The sequence below is a fragment of the Archocentrus centrarchus genome, chromosome 1 (assembly GCF_007364275.1).
Source record: "Archocentrus centrarchus isolate MPI-CPG fArcCen1 chromosome 1, fArcCen1, whole genome shotgun sequence".
Taxonomy (NCBI): domain Eukaryota; kingdom Metazoa; phylum Chordata; class Actinopteri; order Cichliformes; family Cichlidae; genus Archocentrus; species Archocentrus centrarchus.
The window spans coordinates 21,495,369-21,514,944 of NC_044346.1; the positions used below are offsets into that span (position 1 = coordinate 21,495,369).

The following is a 19,576-nucleotide window of genomic DNA, read 5'->3' on the forward strand; positions in this document are numbered from 1 at the left end:
TCAGGTTTTCATACCGAATATTTGCATTATAGATAACATTGTTTGGGTTTTTGGTTATGTTCAGAGTCATTTCCTACTTTATTTAGCAGTTCCTGTTCTCAGTACACTGTTGTCAGTTTTACTTCCTGACTTTGGTAGTTTCCCTCCGTCTGTCCTGCACTGATTAGTATCACCTGTGTTTAACCTGCCACACCTGTTCCTAATCAGTCTCCTCATTGTATTTATAACACCAGATGTCCAGCAGTTACTGCTTGTCCTCAAGCTTTCCAGCATTTCTTTTGCTCCTGCTGTATGACCTATTGCAATTTTGAAAGTATACCCAGGTATTTCTTAATTCTACTGTCCTACTGTAACTGAATATCACATTAGTTGAAAAATAGTACTGCCTTTATTGACTTGAGAGTGTTGACAAGGTTTTAACCTGAGGTTAAAATGTTAATGTGTCAGTCAATCACCACTGGGCGTTAACTAGTAAGGTCATCATCATCAAGCTCCGCACTGCGCGTCAGGGATTAAGACACACCCCTGATGTGGATCACCCTCCACACGAGATGTCACCACAAGCACACAAATAAACAACCAGACATTAGCATGTTTGTTTCTGACAAAAGTTCAGTGTAACTACCAGAAAACAAAAAAGGCATTATAACCAAAATAACTTTGCTTCCCATCTCTTACCAGTAAATCATCAACTTCAGATCCAGCGTCAGCAACCTTGTAGTAATCAATGTGTTGATTTAAGTCACAGTCACTCCCAATGGTCTTTAAAGCCTTATCTGATCCACAGAACGTACATGTTGCTGCATTACCCATGGTTACCATTCAGACAGGAAAATAATTCCTGGCTTTACCTGAATATTGTGGCCTTTCTTTACTCTCTTTGATCAATTCTTGTTAAATTCTTGCAGTTTCTCACTTTGCATCCTTTGCTAAAAGCCTCTCAATCCTACATTTCTGATTACTGGTGGCATCCTTTAATCCTACAGTGGATTAAATTTGTGCGTATCAGTTCAAACATAATAATTTAACTTAATGAATTACCAAATCTTGCTTCCTTCTCTAATTAACACTACTATGTTCCCTTGTTGTTCCTTCTGATCACAGCAAGCACTCCTGAGCATCAGACGCCACTAGGTCTGACTTAATGCTGTATGTGGTCAAGGCCCAGTCCTGCCTACTCTTCCTCTGCCTCTCCTCTCTCGCTGTAAGATAACAACTGCAGCCATAAACATTTAACCCTAACTATCTTTCCTGTCTTAGCTATTTTTACCATACTAGACCTCCAATTCCACCTTACACAACCAATGGTGTGTGTGTGTGTGTGTGTGTGTGTGTGTGTGTGTGTGTGTGTGTGAGAGAGAGAGCGAGAGATTAGAGTAGGGTGCACAACAGCTGGGTTTCAGTCAGAATGTAGACCACATGGCCTACAGTGCTTTTCAGGAACACCAAGGGTCAAGACTCAGACAAAAGTCCAACATGAACACAGCAATCAAATCAAATTTAAGTACCTTACAGCTAGAAAGGCACCAACTGCAAATTCCTTGGCCAATTCCAGTTTTTTGTAAGTGTGACCTGGCAATACGGATTTTTGCTGATTCTGATTTTCTTTGTGAGAACTATACCCGATAGCATATACAAACAAAAATCGATGCAAAATTTTCTCTGCTGCTGTGAAATTATTCGACTTTACAATTGCTCTCAAACTGCATGAAGTTACAAGATCTTCTCTCACTGAAACAACTGAAAATAAAGTGCTCTGCTGGAAAGATGTACAAATAAATTACTGAAAATGAGTTAGGGTTAGGGGCTGTACACCCACCTTTACCTGACATATTTTACCTTACCAAACAAAACAGCAACAAGCAAATGCAACAGATTTATAGAACAAAAAAATATCCCAGTAACTTTCATTTTTTTTCAGTATGTTTATAAATTTTCCAGATAACATGACACCAACATTTTTCTCTTTTTTACTTATCTGCACAATTGTCCTCATAACTGCTTTGATCCTTTGCTCATACTGAGGCTGCTTGCTTGTGCTCGGCTCTGAGCTCTGGATAATTTAAGCTTTTGTCACTTTGCCTTTGTTAGTTTCTTTAAAATGTTCATGTCTGGCTGGGTTTTGGTGATTTAAATGGTTGACTAGGTTTTATGTTACAAAGGTTCTCATGTGGTGAACACTGAGTATTCATGACAGTAATGACATGTTGGTGTGTGGCAACTATTTGGGTGCCCTGCTGTGCGTGTGTTGCACATGCGTAATCAGACCAAAAACACTGAAAACTGACCAATTCTGATCTCTGGTCAGTAAACAGGTGCATCACTACATTCAACCTTTTTAGAATTGTTCACTACACAGCCATAATTTTACATAATTTATATTTTGTACTTTGGACACATTTGCCACTTCATCAAAGCCATGCTTCTCTTTTCATTGTGCCATTAGTTAATGATAATTAATACTTTATAACATTATTAACCTTATTAATTAACAAAATTTACAAGGTATCACACATTCAGAAAGGCATTACTGATAAAATCAGGTGTGTGTGTGTGTGTCTGTGCATGAAGAATATTTTTCAGCCTCTGCTTAGTCAGTTTTAACTTGTCTGTCTGCCTCATTCAGCTGTTTGCCAAGCAAACTCCTCATGCAGAGATTGGATTGATTGAGAACCAGCTGTAATCTCTGTATCCGTACAGGATTTGCGTAGATTAGCCTGGAGTCAGTCATGTAATGAAGGATACTCGATAATACACTGTAGCCTTTCCAAATATATGCTTACCCTGGATGAAAATCAAAACTCTGCTTATTATCATGAATGTCTCATTAACAGCTGCTTTGTGTACACGAGGTCACTTATGAAAATATGTGAACTAGTATTGCTAGGGGCTAGGTAGTGCTATGAAAGTGAAAAACAGATGACAATCTTAAAAGGTTGTAATGGTTACGGTACACAGCGTTCCAGTTACTTTTGCTTTCTTTTTAAGCAAAGCATTTCAACCACCTTTACATCTGTGCAATCCCCACAGCCCCTTCTTATGATATCCTACAGCATAACACCAAAGCTTAGAATAAGTTCTCACAATAAGGACACAACAGAATGCGGTGATGAAATTGTAGCAACACACACCACATGTGACAAATGTGTGTTTTACCTGACGTTTTCGCTCAGCTCTTTCCCGCTGCCGTCTCCTCTTCTCCCTGGCTTTCTGTAGGGCTCTGTATTCTGGGTGTTGCTCAAGCTCACGAGCTTTCTTAAGATGGGCTGCAGCGTGGGCCATGACTTCACCCTTCTATGTTTCTGTCTGTTTTGCTTGGTGCTAAAGTTTATAAATCCTGCTCTAATGCACAGTAAATATAAATACCTTTACTTTTAGCCTTTCTCAAAATATTGATGGATTATTCTCAAATTACTGAACCCCCCCCCCCCCAACAAAACCAACTTTCAAGTAGTGTTCTCCCAAACTCAATAAAAGGAAAAAAAAAATCAGTTTTCTTTTCTTCTGTCTTGCACAGCAGCTGGATTTCAGTCCTCATACAAAAACACAGGCACACACCTACAGATGCCCGATAAAAAAAAGAATCACTCACTTGTATGGTCCTATCAAACATGAACAAGAGGCATGATGACTGAAAAGGGCTGATGAAAAATGAGCACAGGAACCACTCACTCGCTCATCCTCATCGCATATTTCAACACACACAGGGAATTACCCAGCCCAGATGTGCATGAAAACCCTCCATGTGAACAGATGTGGCTACAAAAAGTTGTGCGCGTATGTGCACATCTATGCATGAGTGTTAATGTGCATGTGAGCCAGTCACAGGAATTTTTTTATTGTGTAAGAGATTTAGGGAGGCTGAATGCTAACAGCCAGCTGGCTGCTGCAGACACAGCTACTTTCTCTGCTGCTGTGAAAACGCTCTCCCTCCTCAGCGACAGTGGGTAATATGTGGAGAAGTAAGGGTTAATAGGTCAGAAAGGGGCATAAGGTGGATTACAATGGTGGATATAAGGTGAATATCAAAGTCATTTTGTGTAAAATTGAAAAGATAGTGCTGATTTCTGTCAGTATAATCATAGTTCATAAATAAAGAGTCTATGAAGATGTTTTATAGTGTCACAGTTTTATAGTGTCAATTTATGCACACGTTTCGTTTATTTTATACCATATGACAAACTTACGAAAATATGCATAAAGCAGACTTTGCAAAATAACAAATGAATTAAATAAGACTGCACGAGAAAACAAGAGGAGAGCATGAAAAGAAGGGTGAACTTGAGTGCAGGCTTTCCTACTGTGAGCCAACAGCGAAAATAGGACACACCACTTGCTCCAGAGGGGGGGACCAGTGAGCAGAGAACAGTGGCTTCCAATTACCTACAAGTTACAGGCTTCCCCCTTCATGGGCGGAAAGTGGGCTGGTCTGAATCTCAACTGCATTGCACCCTCTGTACTGGTGGCTGATAGAATTGAATTTGACAGCTCGTGCATGTGAGTGTGTGTGCCCACTCCAAGCAGACGGGCGTCAGGGTCTCTCTCTGTCAATGCAGCTAATGTTAGAACTTTGAAATTTCAGCACCAGTGACAGGGGCACAGTCTCACACCTCTATTTCTGCTCACACATTCTGCCCGATACGTTTTCACAGGCTCAGTCAGCAACAGTAGCATCAGCAACATTTCTTTCTACTAGTAATCATGAATGGGACAGAGTTGCTGAATCACTACACAACTGTAATAATATTTGTAATAAAAACTGGTGCACTGAACCTGACTGCTTCATTTAGTTCCATGACAAAGCTGACTTTGGAGACTATATTTTTCAGTGAATTCCTTTGCTGCTCTCTGCTGGTGACTCAGGGAATGAGGCAGTCATTTTTTTTTTTTTTGATGAAACAGCTATAGATCTTAGATTGAACGCAATAATCTGATATAATAACAGTGATAATGGCTGGAAAAATAAAGAGAACAACTGCTAGTAACACAAATAAAAAATTCTTGACATTTCTGTATTATTAATCCATGATATTAATATTCTAAGAAATAACTAAGATGTACACAAGTTTTTTGAATAAGCAGCCTTTAATGTCTTTTATTCATTTTATCCAAAAAACAATATAATCACTGACAAATTATAATGAACTGAAATTGTAATGTACACTTTTATCCCGATGTCAACTGTTGTTTATGCCACTGGCTCTTCCCTTAACCCCCAGCTGAAAATCTAAAGTCTGGTTTTGATACATTTGTGTTATCGAGCACAAACTTATTTCAAACTCTGTAAAGAGCGTGCTATTCACTAGGTCACCTATTCATTTGTAGTCATAGAACTGAAACTGTGGCTGGATAGTAGACTTGCTTTTGAGACCAATGTTGAACACTTATTAAAAAAGTGGGGTGACTGTGACTCAGAAGGTAGAGCGGGTTATCTACGAATCGGACGGTTGGTGGTTCAATCCCTGACTGAACCAGACTGCGAGCCAAAGTATCCTTGGGCAAGATACTGAACCCTAAACAAGCTTTCTAACAAATGCTTCAAAAAGTATACTGTGCCTACAGTACAGTACAATTTTACAGTAACCCCTTGTTTTGCCATTGTAATTTTAAATGTATATGCATCATGGCTTGAAATGCACCACACGTTGAAATACTTAGAGTAGCAAACAGCATGTTGTTACAGTGACACATTCCAGTTGCAAGTTTTGTTCTGATTACAGATGATGTACTGTCTTCTGCAGGTGTACCTTCACTAGGTACACCTGTTCAACTGCTTATTAAAGCAAATATGTAATCAGTCAATCACATGGCAGCAACTCCGTGCATTTAGGCATGGGGAGATGGTTAAGACAACCTCCTGAAGGTCAAACTGAGCATCAGAATGCAGAAGCAAAGTGATTTAAGTGAAATTTGAATGTGGCATGGCTGTTGGTGCCAGACAAGCTTGACTGAGTATTTCAAAAACCACTGATTTACTGGGATTTTAATGCATAACCATCTCTACCATTTTTACAGAGAATGGCAAAAATGCAGATTGTTGATGTCAGAGGTCAGAGGAGAATGGTCAGACTGCTTCAAGTTGAAAGGAAGGCACCATCAACTTAAATGACCACCCACTGCAACCAAAGTATGCAGAAGAGCAACAGCATATCTAGCATACACAAGAAGGCAAGTCATTAATGTTTTAAGGGTCATTCTTCATCACCTAAGATTAAAAAGCTTTCATTCTGTAGAACTGCATGGGGCTGTATTTAGTAATGGGCTCCATTTGCAGTCTCCATTTGCAGTGACGTATACAGGTTAGTCGAGTCCATACTAGGAATTCATGTACTGTCTTTCAGTACTTAGAATGACTTTTAAGAACTTTTTTATATAGTCCTTTTTATCGACCTTGCATCTGGCATGAAAAACCTTCCCCGTGTCAAATAAAGGCAACTCTGTTTTACAAGTAAAAAACCTGGTATTGCCTGACATCTTAAATTTCAGATTTAACAGACAAAATCAATAATTATGAATCAGCATGTTAGTTGATCCACAAACAGTGTACTCAGTAATAAGTAATAATGCTACAGTTGCTTGTCTGCAAATGTATGTGTATGTGAGGAAGTGTGTGTGTATGTAGGCGGTTTTCCATTTGAGATTCAGGTTACACTGATGGGAGATCTGAAAGATGATGTGAGCTCTTGTTTCTGTTGGTTCAGTGGATCTAGTACATGGGGAGGGGTTAATGGTCTGCTGTCCATTTTATAGATCCAAAGGCTTTTATTTGGCCCATTAGCATTCTGTGATAGACATATGGCAGAAGCAGAGATGAGCACACATGCAAACTTTAAGTGTTTGCAGAAGTGTACAAGTGCTTTTTCATATGCAGACAAACCCATGCTTTGATATGTAAAGGGGGTTCGAAACAACCAGATTCACACTGTACACCTATGTTTCATTTTGTTCCTGTTTATTCTTTATTCTTTTCTTTTGTGTTCAATTTTCCAGCTGCATACAATAGGCAACTGTAGTTATATTGCAATAATACTGTTTTCAAAAAGAATTTGAATGCATCAAAAGGCAACAGGGTTTTAAAAAGATAGTACTTGCTCTCCAGTGCCAAGAAAATGAATTCTAACTCTGATGGCAACATTAAACTGTAATCGCTATTTGTTTTGCCGTTGCTTACGTAGCTGCTTTGGATGTTGCTTAAGTTGTGGTAATATAACGGGTCATGTCCATTTGTCATGAAGATTATGCAGAAATTACCTACCCAATTTTTATGAAACTTGAGCACACATGTGGAGCATAAGCAAAGGAATAACCCATTAGATTTTGGATCACTTTCTTTAAAATTGTGAGCTAGGGTATTATCCTTGATGGAAGACGCGGTCTCCGAGTGGTTTTTAAGTTGATAACGATTATTGTATCTGCTAATGGAGCTACAGTGCTGACTAGTGACGTTCTGTCAGAGATGAGTGTCTTGCAGCAGATAATGCATCTTTCTGTTTGAAATGACTCATATAAACTTCTTAAAGCTTTTAAAATTTTCATACCCCCCTGAAATTTGGAACAGGGATTGAGGAGAGCCGCCCAATTCTTTTTTGGGCCAACACTTACTTACAAAAATTACGCATGGTAGAGCTGTACTTCTCGACCATCCATGAACCGGAAATGGCCAACTTCCAGCGTGCTCGGCCTGGAATGACCAGCCAGTCAGTCTCATGTACATCTAATTATGAGCCGGTCCATTTCACACATGCACAACACATGCATAATGGCACAGGCAAATAGTTGCACGCACACTCATGGACATAAATATATGCTAAAATGTCCTTGTCCATTACTTTGGAGCCTCCTCACTGTGAGTGAAGACACAAAGTTTGCCAAAATAAACCACAGGGGGAACACCACAAAATGGACATAACAAGAAACCTGATGAGACATTTAACTAGCCTCCACCTTGCTGAACATGGACATTTTAAAGAAGCTAACAAAGGAAATGTGGCAAAAGCAAAAGTTATCCAGAGCTCAGAGCCAGGCAGCCATAAACCAGCAGTATTGGTATGAGCAAAGGATCAAAGCAGTTATGGGGAAAATTATGGAGACAAGTAGAAAACAGAAAAGGGTCAATGTCCTGTTATCTGGTGAAGTTACAAACATACTGTAAAATGATGTAAGTAAATTATATCTGCTTTGTTACATAAATCTGTTGCACCTGCTTTTGTATGGTAAGGTAAAATTAATGTCATATAAAGGTGATTGTACAGCAACTCATTTTCAGTTAACTATTTGAGCCGCTTTCCAGTAGCAGAGCACTTTGTTTTCAGTTGTTTAAGTGAGAGAAAATCCTGTAAGCATCAAGTTTGAGGAAATTTTTAAAGTTTAAGCATTTTTTAAATTATGAACATAATATTTTGTTTTGCTTCAGTTATAGTTTTGATAAACAGAATCAGAACTGGCAAAAATTGGTCACACTTAGAAAAACAATCAGAAATTGGACTCAACCAAGAAAACTGCAATTGGTGCCTTCATAAATCTGCCAACAAGATCTACAAACAGCATATGCAGAAAAAAAAAACAAATAAAAACAACAAATATACAATTTTTTCAAAAACAAATGACTTTGCAAGTTGCTATCTCTATATGTTATTTCTAATAGATAAATCATCTGCCCATGAATTATGTCTGTTCTGCTCATATTTGTATAACAGAATGAATAAAATGTATCATTGAAACAGTAGTAATAGACTGGCTTAGAGACCATGTTTAAATGCCAAGTCATTTTGAAGGCCTATTTTGGTGCTTAAGAAAGGTCAGAGCCATAAAATACACACCACACATTCTCTCTCTCTCCGTCAATCCCAAAACCAAATCATGCAGTCAAATTTAATAGAAAGTGAACAAAGCAGGCAGTTAAGAATCCAGACCAGACCACACCCAAACACACAGTAAGTAATAAAAACAAGGATACTTGGTGGGAGGGGCTGAAATGAGATGAGATGGAATAGAAAGGCATATTGTAGACAGGACATAACCTTGACACGAACACATGATATACGCAGAGAGAAAGTCGAATGAAGGAAGAAGTCAAATGGACCACACCTTGTTGTAAATAAGCAGAGAATCAAACGCACACAAATGGAAAACTCTCATTAGTCACTCTGCTGATTTGCACATAACATGACTTGCTCCATTTGTTTTTCTGTTTTACAGCCACATTAACACCCCCAATACTCACACCCTCACACACAGGCACGAGCGCTAAAGGCAAACAGCAGGGTTACATTAACTGATTGCGAGCAGCTTTTACTTTTTGTTACATAATGCCACAACCTTCAATGTCTTTCTTTTCCCAAATAACCTATGAGCACTGTAAGAGAACCCAGATGGCCAGTAATGCAGTGTAAGCAACTGCTCACATCAATAAATTCATTATTCACGTCCCGTAACTGATGGCAAGTTTATGAGGTGTTATATCTAAAAGCTGTCAGTAAAATGCGATGCTTTCCAGCTACAAGCAACATCCCTGTGATACATGAGGGTTAGTAAGATAGCCACTACCTTGCAAATGGCCAATATACAAATTTATAGCTTTCCCCTTTTTGAAGTTCTGCCCAATCCCTTGGGAACACATGATGTCAGCTTGCATTTCCTTTTAATTAGATGAGAGAGAGGCCTTGAAGCCAATGGAAAATAAACACTTGAATAAGACTGCCATCCTATTATCAGATGCTATCATTGTTAAGTAATAACAATGTACATACCAGATATCGTGACAACGGTCTGCAGTTCTGTAATAAATACTGAAGTACATTTTGCGTGGCTCCATAATGTACACATTTACCTAATAAGTGAAAGATCTCCAGTTCGATGCCAGGAGGAGACACAAATCTCTTTGGGGTTGCACCAGGAGGGGCATCTGGTGTAAAAAAATCTGCCAAATCAAACATCCCTGTGAATGTGTGAGCAGCTGTCCATAGTTATGCATATAGGCTGTAATTTCAGCACTATACACTACAAAGTATTATGGTTGTGCCACATGATATAGTCTGTGATAATACCTGTGTAATATTTTACATGGCATAAAAGTGTCACATCATATATCACTGCTATAGCAAAGCCATGCCTTTACATTCTCTAGTGTGCTCAATAATGAGACAAGCCTGGGTATGTCAGACAGTGAGAGCTGCGTGTCAGCCTCTAATGACAGTACATAAAAAGTGAGCTACTTCAGCAACCTCCAATGCTTTGCAAAATATCCAACAAACTTGTTTTGCCACTTGAGACAAAAACACCATCAAGTACAAGGAGGAGATACTTGTATCTGTTAGTGTGCAACCCAAATGTAAACAAATTACTCAACCTAGAGTCGCTGGAGCACTCACTTGTTGCACTCCATATGACAAGAAATGCAAACAGTGAATGCAAATTACAGATGCGGTTACATAATGGAAAAGCAGGGACTTAAACATCTGGCTAAGAAGCTCCCAGGATAGGATTGGAGCCTATCCTAGCTAGTGTACACCCTGGACATATTGCCAGTCCACTGCAGGACTTACACATAAAGACACACAATCATTGACACTCACATTCACACCTACAGCCAATTTAGAATTGGAAAATTATCTATACAGTAAATTGTGTGCACCTTCACTTGAGCTTCACTATTCTTTTCATGTGCTAGAATAACACAATTATGCTGTGTCAGATGACAACGGGTATTGAGGCAGAAACTGATTTCACCTCCAAATTGAATGTATTATGAATAATGAAGCGTGTGACCTAAAATTCACTGCAGTGCACAGTAATACAGGAATGCTGAGTGATGCTGCGATGCTGTCACGCTGTGAGAGAAAGAACTGCGCAGACAATTAGTAAGACAGACATAAAATAAAACTGTGAGACAGTGACAGAGAAAATGAAACAGATGGGAGCAGAATACCCATTTATTTAGAAGTCACTTTTTTCAGCCCATTTTTATATCTAACCATATGTGATGTGAGTTCAAAAAAGGGAAATGTTAGACCTAAATAGAACGTAAAAAAGTGGCACAAATGCCAGAATGAATTCTAACAAGCGTGGGTATAAATCAGGCATTAAGGAGGTAAACTGCACTCTGATGCTGCAACTGCATGAGTTAGAAGTTGTGTCACAGCATCTTCCTCTGCATGTGAAAAAAGCAGTCTGATGTCTTGCTGCCATGTGTTTGCGCACACGTGTGTGTACACTTAGTTCGATGAGCCAACCTATTCTCAGCAACACAGTGAAAAGCTTTGATGTGTTTTCCTGTGAGAAAACTTTCACTTACCCAACTTAAATTTGATGCAAGAGGCAGCAGAGACGGGTGGAGAGGAGGAGTATTAGAAAGGAGCTGACAGCTGGAGAGAGTGCACATTTACATAGACATGTTTGAGCTTCTGAGAAGTCCATTGATCACCAACCACACCCTGCTCTGTTTCTCTCTAACGGGAATCAGCGTTATAAGGCCATTATAAATAAATTAACTTCTAAATGCCTCCCACTACCCCAGTCCAAAAACAACAACTGCCCTCCATGGAGTCAAGGACGCATCTCGAGCGATACAATATTTACATAGTGTTGCTAGTTTTTCCTCATACTTAGCTCATATTCTCTCAAGTTCTCTCTGTATGATTTCATCTGCTTCAGTGAGCAAACTTTTCCCTAAATTAGAAAAGCACAAGGATGATGAACCATGACATGACACATCAAGTGATGCTATCTCTGTCCTTGAACCACCTATAAGGAAAAGGTATGCCAGTGAAAGATGGTGTCAAATAACTAGGGCACCCCAGCTAGCTATGAGGTTGTGTCAGGATGTTGTTTGTACCCCAGTATAGACATGCTCATGTGCACTTTGGATTTTGGATATGGGACAGGAATACCAATGCATTTCTCTTCACCCTATCACCATTACCTAGTACAGAAACTGAACACTCATATGTATTGCTTGTACATTGCATCAGAGCTCGTCAGCAACGTGGCTCATTGGTATTTGAAGAACATCTTCTAATAAGGTCACTCTCTGAGATCAATTTACAAAAAGTAGATGTCAGTATTGAAAAATAATTGCAATTGCTGAAATTATTTATCAATTATCAATTAATAGGTTGACAAAGCCATAATTTTGAATATAGCAGTGAAAATTCCAATTAGCATTCTTTGACATATATTCCCAGAGCTTGTTTCGTTGGTTCAAAAGCACCAAACTACAAAAATATATTCAATATATAGCAAAGAAAATGCAGGTGGAACCCTAATACTACATTTTTTTTTTAATTAAAAATGAAACAATTAACTAACTCTCAAAATAAGAAATGGATAGATTAACATTTTAACATCCAAAAAGTGACTGATGGTTTAACTTATAATGAAAATAATTATTAGTTGAAACCCTGGGTAACTTTAATGCTGTCTACATTTACAGTAGTATGCCATTTTGCTGATGGTATAGTACATGGGTAGTGGGAAAGTGTAATTGACAGGTGTATCCTGCTGACTCATATCTATACAGAAATGATCTGCAGGTACTAAGCCCACATTTCACAGGAAACAGTTATAAATTGTTAATGGCATTTAACCATCCAGTACTCGAGTTGTTGGCCTGCAGTCGTTTACAGGTTTCTATGCAAGAATTTATAACCAGGCATGTGCTCTAAAAGCTCTGGTAAATACTGATATACAGTATAATGCTTTTATCTATAAGTGTGTTTGGATATTTCAATGGACATACAGTATTTCACCCCAAACATTTCTACTGGGCAGAGTGCAGCAGAAGATAACTGTGGTCATATGTGGGTGTATGTTGATGAAGCTGTTTTGAAGTAATGCAATGAAGCTCATGGCTCCATTAGGACTCCCTTCCTGCAGAGTCCTATGATGACACTCCCAGTGGAAAAAGAGAGACCGATTGATAGGCAGGCAGATACAGAAAGACATAAAAGATGCAGACAGAGAGGCGGAAAACAGAAAGATGAAAATGTCAAAGGCTGCAGTGTAATCTGACCTCCTTGCACATCGGGACCTGAGTGTAGGGACTAGTGGGCAGGAGTGCGGGGCAGAATCAGTGTAGGGAGGGGGTGGGGAGGGGAGCTAATTTGCTGGGAAATGAGAGATGGGTAGGAAAGGCAGCCAAAAAGATATGGAGAAAACCAAGCTAAAGAGTCAAACCCCTTTGTTAAGGGGGGAAAAGGAGAAAGTGAAGCTCTGGAAGATAACTGGCAAACTGAAAAGAAAGTGGAGAGGGAATGCAGCGCAAGAAAAGGTGTAAAAAGAAGGAGAAGGGGATCATGTAGTGACATTCATTTCAAATGGGATCTTCATGCCAAGCCCTGAATAAGAAACAGGTGAAGTGCGTGCAAATGAACAGTGACATTGGTCCTTTGCAGTGAGCGCAGAGACGTGGACACAAAGCCATTTGGCTGGGAAGAAGCAATTTCTCTCCAGGACAATCACGAGAGAGGCAGGCAGTATTTTTAGACCTGAAAATAAGATCTTCACATCCCAGTCTCCCTTAGTCATGTTCTCTTTTTGTGTCACAGCCCTGTTATTGTTGAACTCAATCTCAACATTTTACATTTGCTTTACATTATTCATAATATTAAACACTAAAGCTGTGTATTGTGTTAAAACTCTTTCTGTCAAGTTGTTTTTGTTGTTTGTTTTTTGCAAGTTTCACACCTGTTTTCTATCAGTGGTTTGGCCAGTGCAGTGGAGATAAAGCAAAATTCATCTGTTGGATTCAAATTTTTGAAAGTTCAGTTCAAAATAACAATAATCCTGTTATGAGACATGTCTGCGAAAAGCATTAGACTCTCCACAAACCAAGCTATAGTTTCTAGAAAGATATTTTCCCTTTAACAAATAAAAACAAGAGTATCCACTCAGATGGATACACATTTGGAAGACAACAAAATGGTATTTTTTTGTACTAAAGGCTGTTAATTGGACAGTATCCCTTTGATGTGCCTTGCAAGTCAAAGTGATGTAACCCAAGAGGCCAAAATGTGTGATTCTTTATACTCACAGTGAATAAAATGATCACATGTGGAATGACTCGCTTTCACAGAAGAACCCACTTAACTCTACAGCTCTGTACCACTCATTGCTGGGCCACGCACATTTAGGCTACTTCATTTTTGCTGCTCTCATTAAACCCATTTCCAGCAACGGCAGATGTGTTTTCAGCATATAAAAAGCGCTCGATGAAACCAGTGTACACTAACAAAATGGGAGACAGACAAAGCAGAAGCCTGCTGGTGAAGAAGGTCCAACATAAAGCAAGCACAAGACTCAGGAGTTGAAGGGGAAGGGGACCGAGACAGAGGTAAAAAGAAAGTATCAGTATCAGAGTCACTCATGTCTGCTGGACTTGCAAATAGCCAAATGATTGCACACATGAACACAAAACAACTGTGAACCGTAAGTGTACAGTGTATACCCCAAAGTGTGCGCATGCACACACACACACACACACACACACACACACACACACACACACACACACACACACACATCAAGAAGATATAGACAGAAATCTGAACTAACTTTAAGCACAGTTTTTCATAGATTTTGTTCTTCATGTCTTTTTGTGATATAGGGGTGCTGACTCTTTAAGGTATTTTGACTTTGCACCACTGTTTGCTCAGCTGTGACGCATTATGCACACAGTGCATTCTACTGAACAAATCATTTGTTACTGATCGTTGCCTCAGGCATCTTTTTTTTCTGCATTGTTCTCTGTAAAAAAGAAAAAATATTATATATACTGTTATGTGAAAAAGAAAGTTTTCAGAGGACTCTTATAACAATTAAGAACACACCATGATTCAATGTCTTGTAGAACCACTTTAAGTAGTGATAACTTGAAGTAATCATTTAATTAGTCTCCCAATTTGTCGTGAAGGAATTTTGCCCCACTCTTCTTTACTTTGCTTCTGTTCAGTGAGGTTTGCAGGAATATGATAGCACACAGCTCTCTTAAGGTCAACCACAGCATTTCAGTTGGGTGGAGGTCTGAACTTTGGGGCATTGCAACATCTTGATTCCTGTCTTTTTTTCCAGCCATTCTGTTGTAGAGTTATTGACTGTAGGTATACAGTGCTTAACAAATTTATTGGCCCACCTGCCGTTAAAAACAATAAAGCACAAATATTTTGCAAATCAGTCAAAAACCTGTTTAAAACAAACAAACAAACAAAAAAAATTATATTGTTATTTATTAGGCAAATAAACTGGCTTCATGTCTTTTACCTAACTCAGAAAGCAGAAATGAATTGAGCACGACATTCAAACACGAGAGAAAGAGCTCCTGCATACTGGTGCATTAACCATTACAGAACCCTAAAAAATGGTTTTGGTAATTACCAATAATGCTAACTTAGGGCAGCTATGGTATAAACCTTGCAATGGGTGATGGCCTAATAAATTTATTAAGCACTGTATATTGGAATGACGGTGACAAATCTATACAAGGGCAATGTCAGATTATTGGCCAACCAATATATTGGTCTCTAAAATAAATAAATTAATAAATAAATGTGAAAAAATATAAGACAAACAGTATTATACTTCCATGTGAATTGTAATAAATGCAGTTAATTTCAGCTGGATAAGAACCTGTAAGATGTGGCTCATCTTACCAGTTCAGCCTCTAAAAAGCCTCCACACTCAATGAAAATTAAGAAATTTATGATGTAAGACCACATCAACATAAATATGCTGAGCATCGGTCATAGTTCACAGATAAATTACTAGTTTGCTCATATTTTTTTCTGTTCAAATTTAGCTAAATATGGGGCAAAAAAAAAACTAACTACAGTAGTCCTCATACACACTATGTTATTGGTTGAAGGTGAAGAAACAAACTCATGGCTGAGCAGTGTGCCGTTTGACATTTCAATGCCATTCAATAAAAAGAAACTCCTGAGTGCATCGAAGTATCAGAGCTCAAAGGCCCCACCCCATAAGAAGGGTCTAAGTGTCTGTCTGTGTGCATGCGTATATGTAGCACCACAATCCATTACTGAAATCACATTAGCCCCAGAGAGTGCACTGAGACAGGAAACAACCCTCTACCATCTCCTGACTCACTTCCATTGAGCAGCCGAACACACACATTGTATGATTACATCCATTTTCTTTTTTATACTTAAAATTTATGAAAAGCAACTTGTGGATTCCTAGTATATGGATTTATAACAATAAATCTAGAACTTAATGACAAATATACAGTACTGTGCAAAAGTCTAAACTTTCTTTATATTTTGCTTCAAAGGATCCAGAATTTCATGTCATTTTTTAAAAGTGGTCTTGAGCTATAGTTCTCCAGCTTTCTGAAAGCCTGGAGAATGACCTGACCATTTTCAGACAAATGGTTTTTGTGTTTTTGTTTTCTTTGTTAGTGTTAACGCACTTAACACTAACCTATAAATCATTCAAGTATAAAAAAGGCACCTAACTATGCTTCATTTCTTTACCTGAATCTGCAAAACAAAACAAAAAAAAGGCAGCAATTACACAGTTTGACAAGCATAAAATAGTATTTTTGCAACACCAAGGTGATTCCCAAAGTCCTATTAGCCAAAAATGTAGCTTAACTCAGCATGGTGTGCATTATGTCATTAAAAATCTGAAGAAATTTGACCAAGGGGAGCACAAAAATGATGTGGCAGGACTTTTTGGTTCAGTCATCAATAGGTATGCAGGAGGTCAGGAGAGAGTTACAAAAGCGAGTTTCTACAGCCATTTGTAAAGCATGGTGAAGGCCCTGTCATAGTTTGGGACTCCATTTTATCCAGTGGTATTGGGGATCTTGTCCAAATTGATGGAATTATTAAAGTATTAAAGTACTGTCAGATTTTGATCTACCATGCAACACCATCTGGAAAGCATCTGATAGGCAACGACTTCGTTTTTCAGCATGACAATGATTCCAAAGACGTTGCCAATGCAGTAAAAGCACAGCTGGAGAGAAAAACACACAATGGAAGACTTTCAGTCATGGATTGGCCTTCCCAGAGCCTCGGCCTCAAGATCACTGAAGGAGTGTGGGATCATCTTGACAAAGAACAAAACAAAAAGCAGCCAACATCCAAAGAAGAGCCTTGACTGTCCTTCAAGAAGCCTGGAGAACTGTTCCTGAAGACTACAAGAAATCTGTTTTAGAGAGTTCAGGATGTGAGCTCACTAGAATTATAAAACCTCTGCTTTTGCTTTATATACTGTATTTTCATGTGTGTTTGCACGTTTCAGTAAATTGCTGAGCTTAGAAATGAGTGGTGACCCAAGACTGTATGCAATAATGTTGGTGCACACACAGGAAGAGGAGCGAAGAAAGGAATTTCAGCCCATAGGAGGACTTAATAGCAAACAGAACAAAAATAGCAACAGAAGCACAACTAAGCAGATACTACATACTATGTGTGTTTGCGTGTGTGTCATTATTTGAGCTTGCGGGTCTCAGACTCAAGTCTCTGGATCTACAAATGTTTGGAAGAATAACATCTAAAGTTCAAAATAATCAAGCAAATATTCAGAACTAGGTAAATGACTTGCAGTGTGTTGTGTTTGTTGAAGAGAGGATATAGTCCATCCACACGGTAAATTTCCAGTGGCAGGCGTTAAGTTGTAAACATTCTTCACTGAAGCGCATTATAGAGCAGACCTGGCGGTATTTATTTTGACGGCCATAACAACTGGCACAGCTGGCCTGTTTGGGTTTTATCACACTCTGCTGAAGCACGCCCCTCTAAGTCTCTTATCAAAACAGATGGCATTTTCTCCACTGAAGAGCTTTTCTATTATTAACAGCTAATTTGAACACAATTTATGCAGCAATATGAGAAAATCTGTCAGCTCGGCAGCGACGATGTGATAAAGCACGGCAACGCCTATGACCGCTCTGCCGAAGCGTACAGCATCAGCATCAGCGGTTTGGACTGCTCGTTACACGGCTGACTGGTCCAGCTAGTGCAGAGAGAGAGCAGGCTGCGGACAGACACCCACCTGCCGTATACGGTTTTGGTGCAGCGGTGGTGGATTTCCATCCTCGAGGGACGTGCTGCTCGAAGAGGCCATCTTCAAGTCACGGTTGGAGCCGCCGCCCCTGGAGTGAGTTTCTTCAGGGCTACTTGACATTCCGTCTCGGGCTTGCTGCTGCTGCTGGAGGAGACGCGGTCAGTGGGGGTCCTTTTGCCGGTCCAGTGTGGTTTTCTGTGCGCGCCTCAGCATCCAGGGGGCCCGGCAGAGCCCGGAATCATGATGCGTCGTCAGAGAGTCTTTGATAAAGCTTGACAAAAGCTAATACAGCGAGTCTTCCAGACTGTAAACCAAAACGAGCGGTCCCTCCTTTCAGGGATGCTCCCGGTGTGCTACTGTGGCCCGCGCGCGTGTTTGTGTGTATGGACACATGAACGCGCTTCAGATGCGCTTCCCCGAACCTCCGCAAGATCAGTGCTGCCTTCAAAGACAATAGGAAACCTTGTTAGCGCACCTTGGCAGTGACGACCACTTTGTAACACTGGAAATGTCAACCCCTCCGGTGGCTGAATGCGACCTATAGGGGGCTCAGAGCACTAGTAAAAGCGACGGTCTGTGCCTAGACGCGTTTTTAACACACCGCATCACGTAAGGAATACATTGCCACAATATAATCACTGAGGAAAAGAGTGCTTTATCTGGCTCATAATAAAAATTTGCGACCAAACTGTTCCCAGCGGTACTTGAATACACCGACTGCTCCTGCAGCAGTTAGCTTCAGAGATCAAAGTTATCAGTAGACCATGTTGTGCCATGGCTGAATAAAAACTGTAAGATTACTTATATGTTCATATGAGATCATGGTAACCCAGACACTTTGGGTTGGGCTTAAATAATGCAATCTCCCCTTTAGTGTTCTTACCACCATGGCCTGGGCTTCTTCACTAGATGACAAATTTAATGTAGGTTGACAGGGCAAAATCAATAACAGTGTCTCGGAGGTATTCAAAAAACAGACAGCAGCTCGGGCAGAGGAGAGTAAGAAATCATGTTATACAGGCAAAATGTCGTTGTTTGGGATGCAGTCTTTAGAGCCAGAAAGTCACGGAATTATATGTTGTAGGCCAAACCTATTTCAATTGATCATTTCTTTAAATCATAGTGAAAGATGACTGCATAGTAAAGACAGAGGTGAAGCTTTAATTTTACAGAAATCTTTGCCTTTATATATATGCTTTTATATATATATATATATATATATATATATATATATATATATATATATATATATATATATATATATATATATATATATATATATATATATATATATATAAAACATTTCTTGGATGAAAGCCCTTGTTAGATAGATGGCCCTGTGCTTTACCCCTTTTTCATAACCCAAATCAAACAAATGTGATAAAAAGAGGGAGAACACACATAGTCTTAGAATACTGTTAAATGGTTTAATTAAATAAAGAAACCAAAGATTAGTATGAACAGTTGTCAGTACATCAGTGTGTATGCAATGTCTGAGTACAGGGAAAGTGTGGGAGAGTATGTGCATGCCAAAAAAAAGAGAAACTAAATCTTC

The 19,576-nt window shown here is 39.2% G+C and overlaps 1 protein-coding gene across 1 annotated transcript in view; it reads right to left on the bottom strand.

Moving 5' to 3' along the window:
* ank2a (ankyrin 2a, neuronal) overlaps positions 1-18,338 on the bottom strand; it is a 93,848-nt gene extending 75,510 nt beyond the window's left edge. The window contains exon 1 of the mRNA XM_030734370.1: positions 18,010-18,338. Coding sequence (XP_030590230.1) covers positions 18,010-18,141 — 132 coding nt within the window. The 5' untranslated portion in view covers positions 18,142-18,338. The remainder of the gene's footprint in view (positions 1-18,009) is intronic.
* Positions 18,339-19,576: the final 1,238 nt, after the last annotated feature.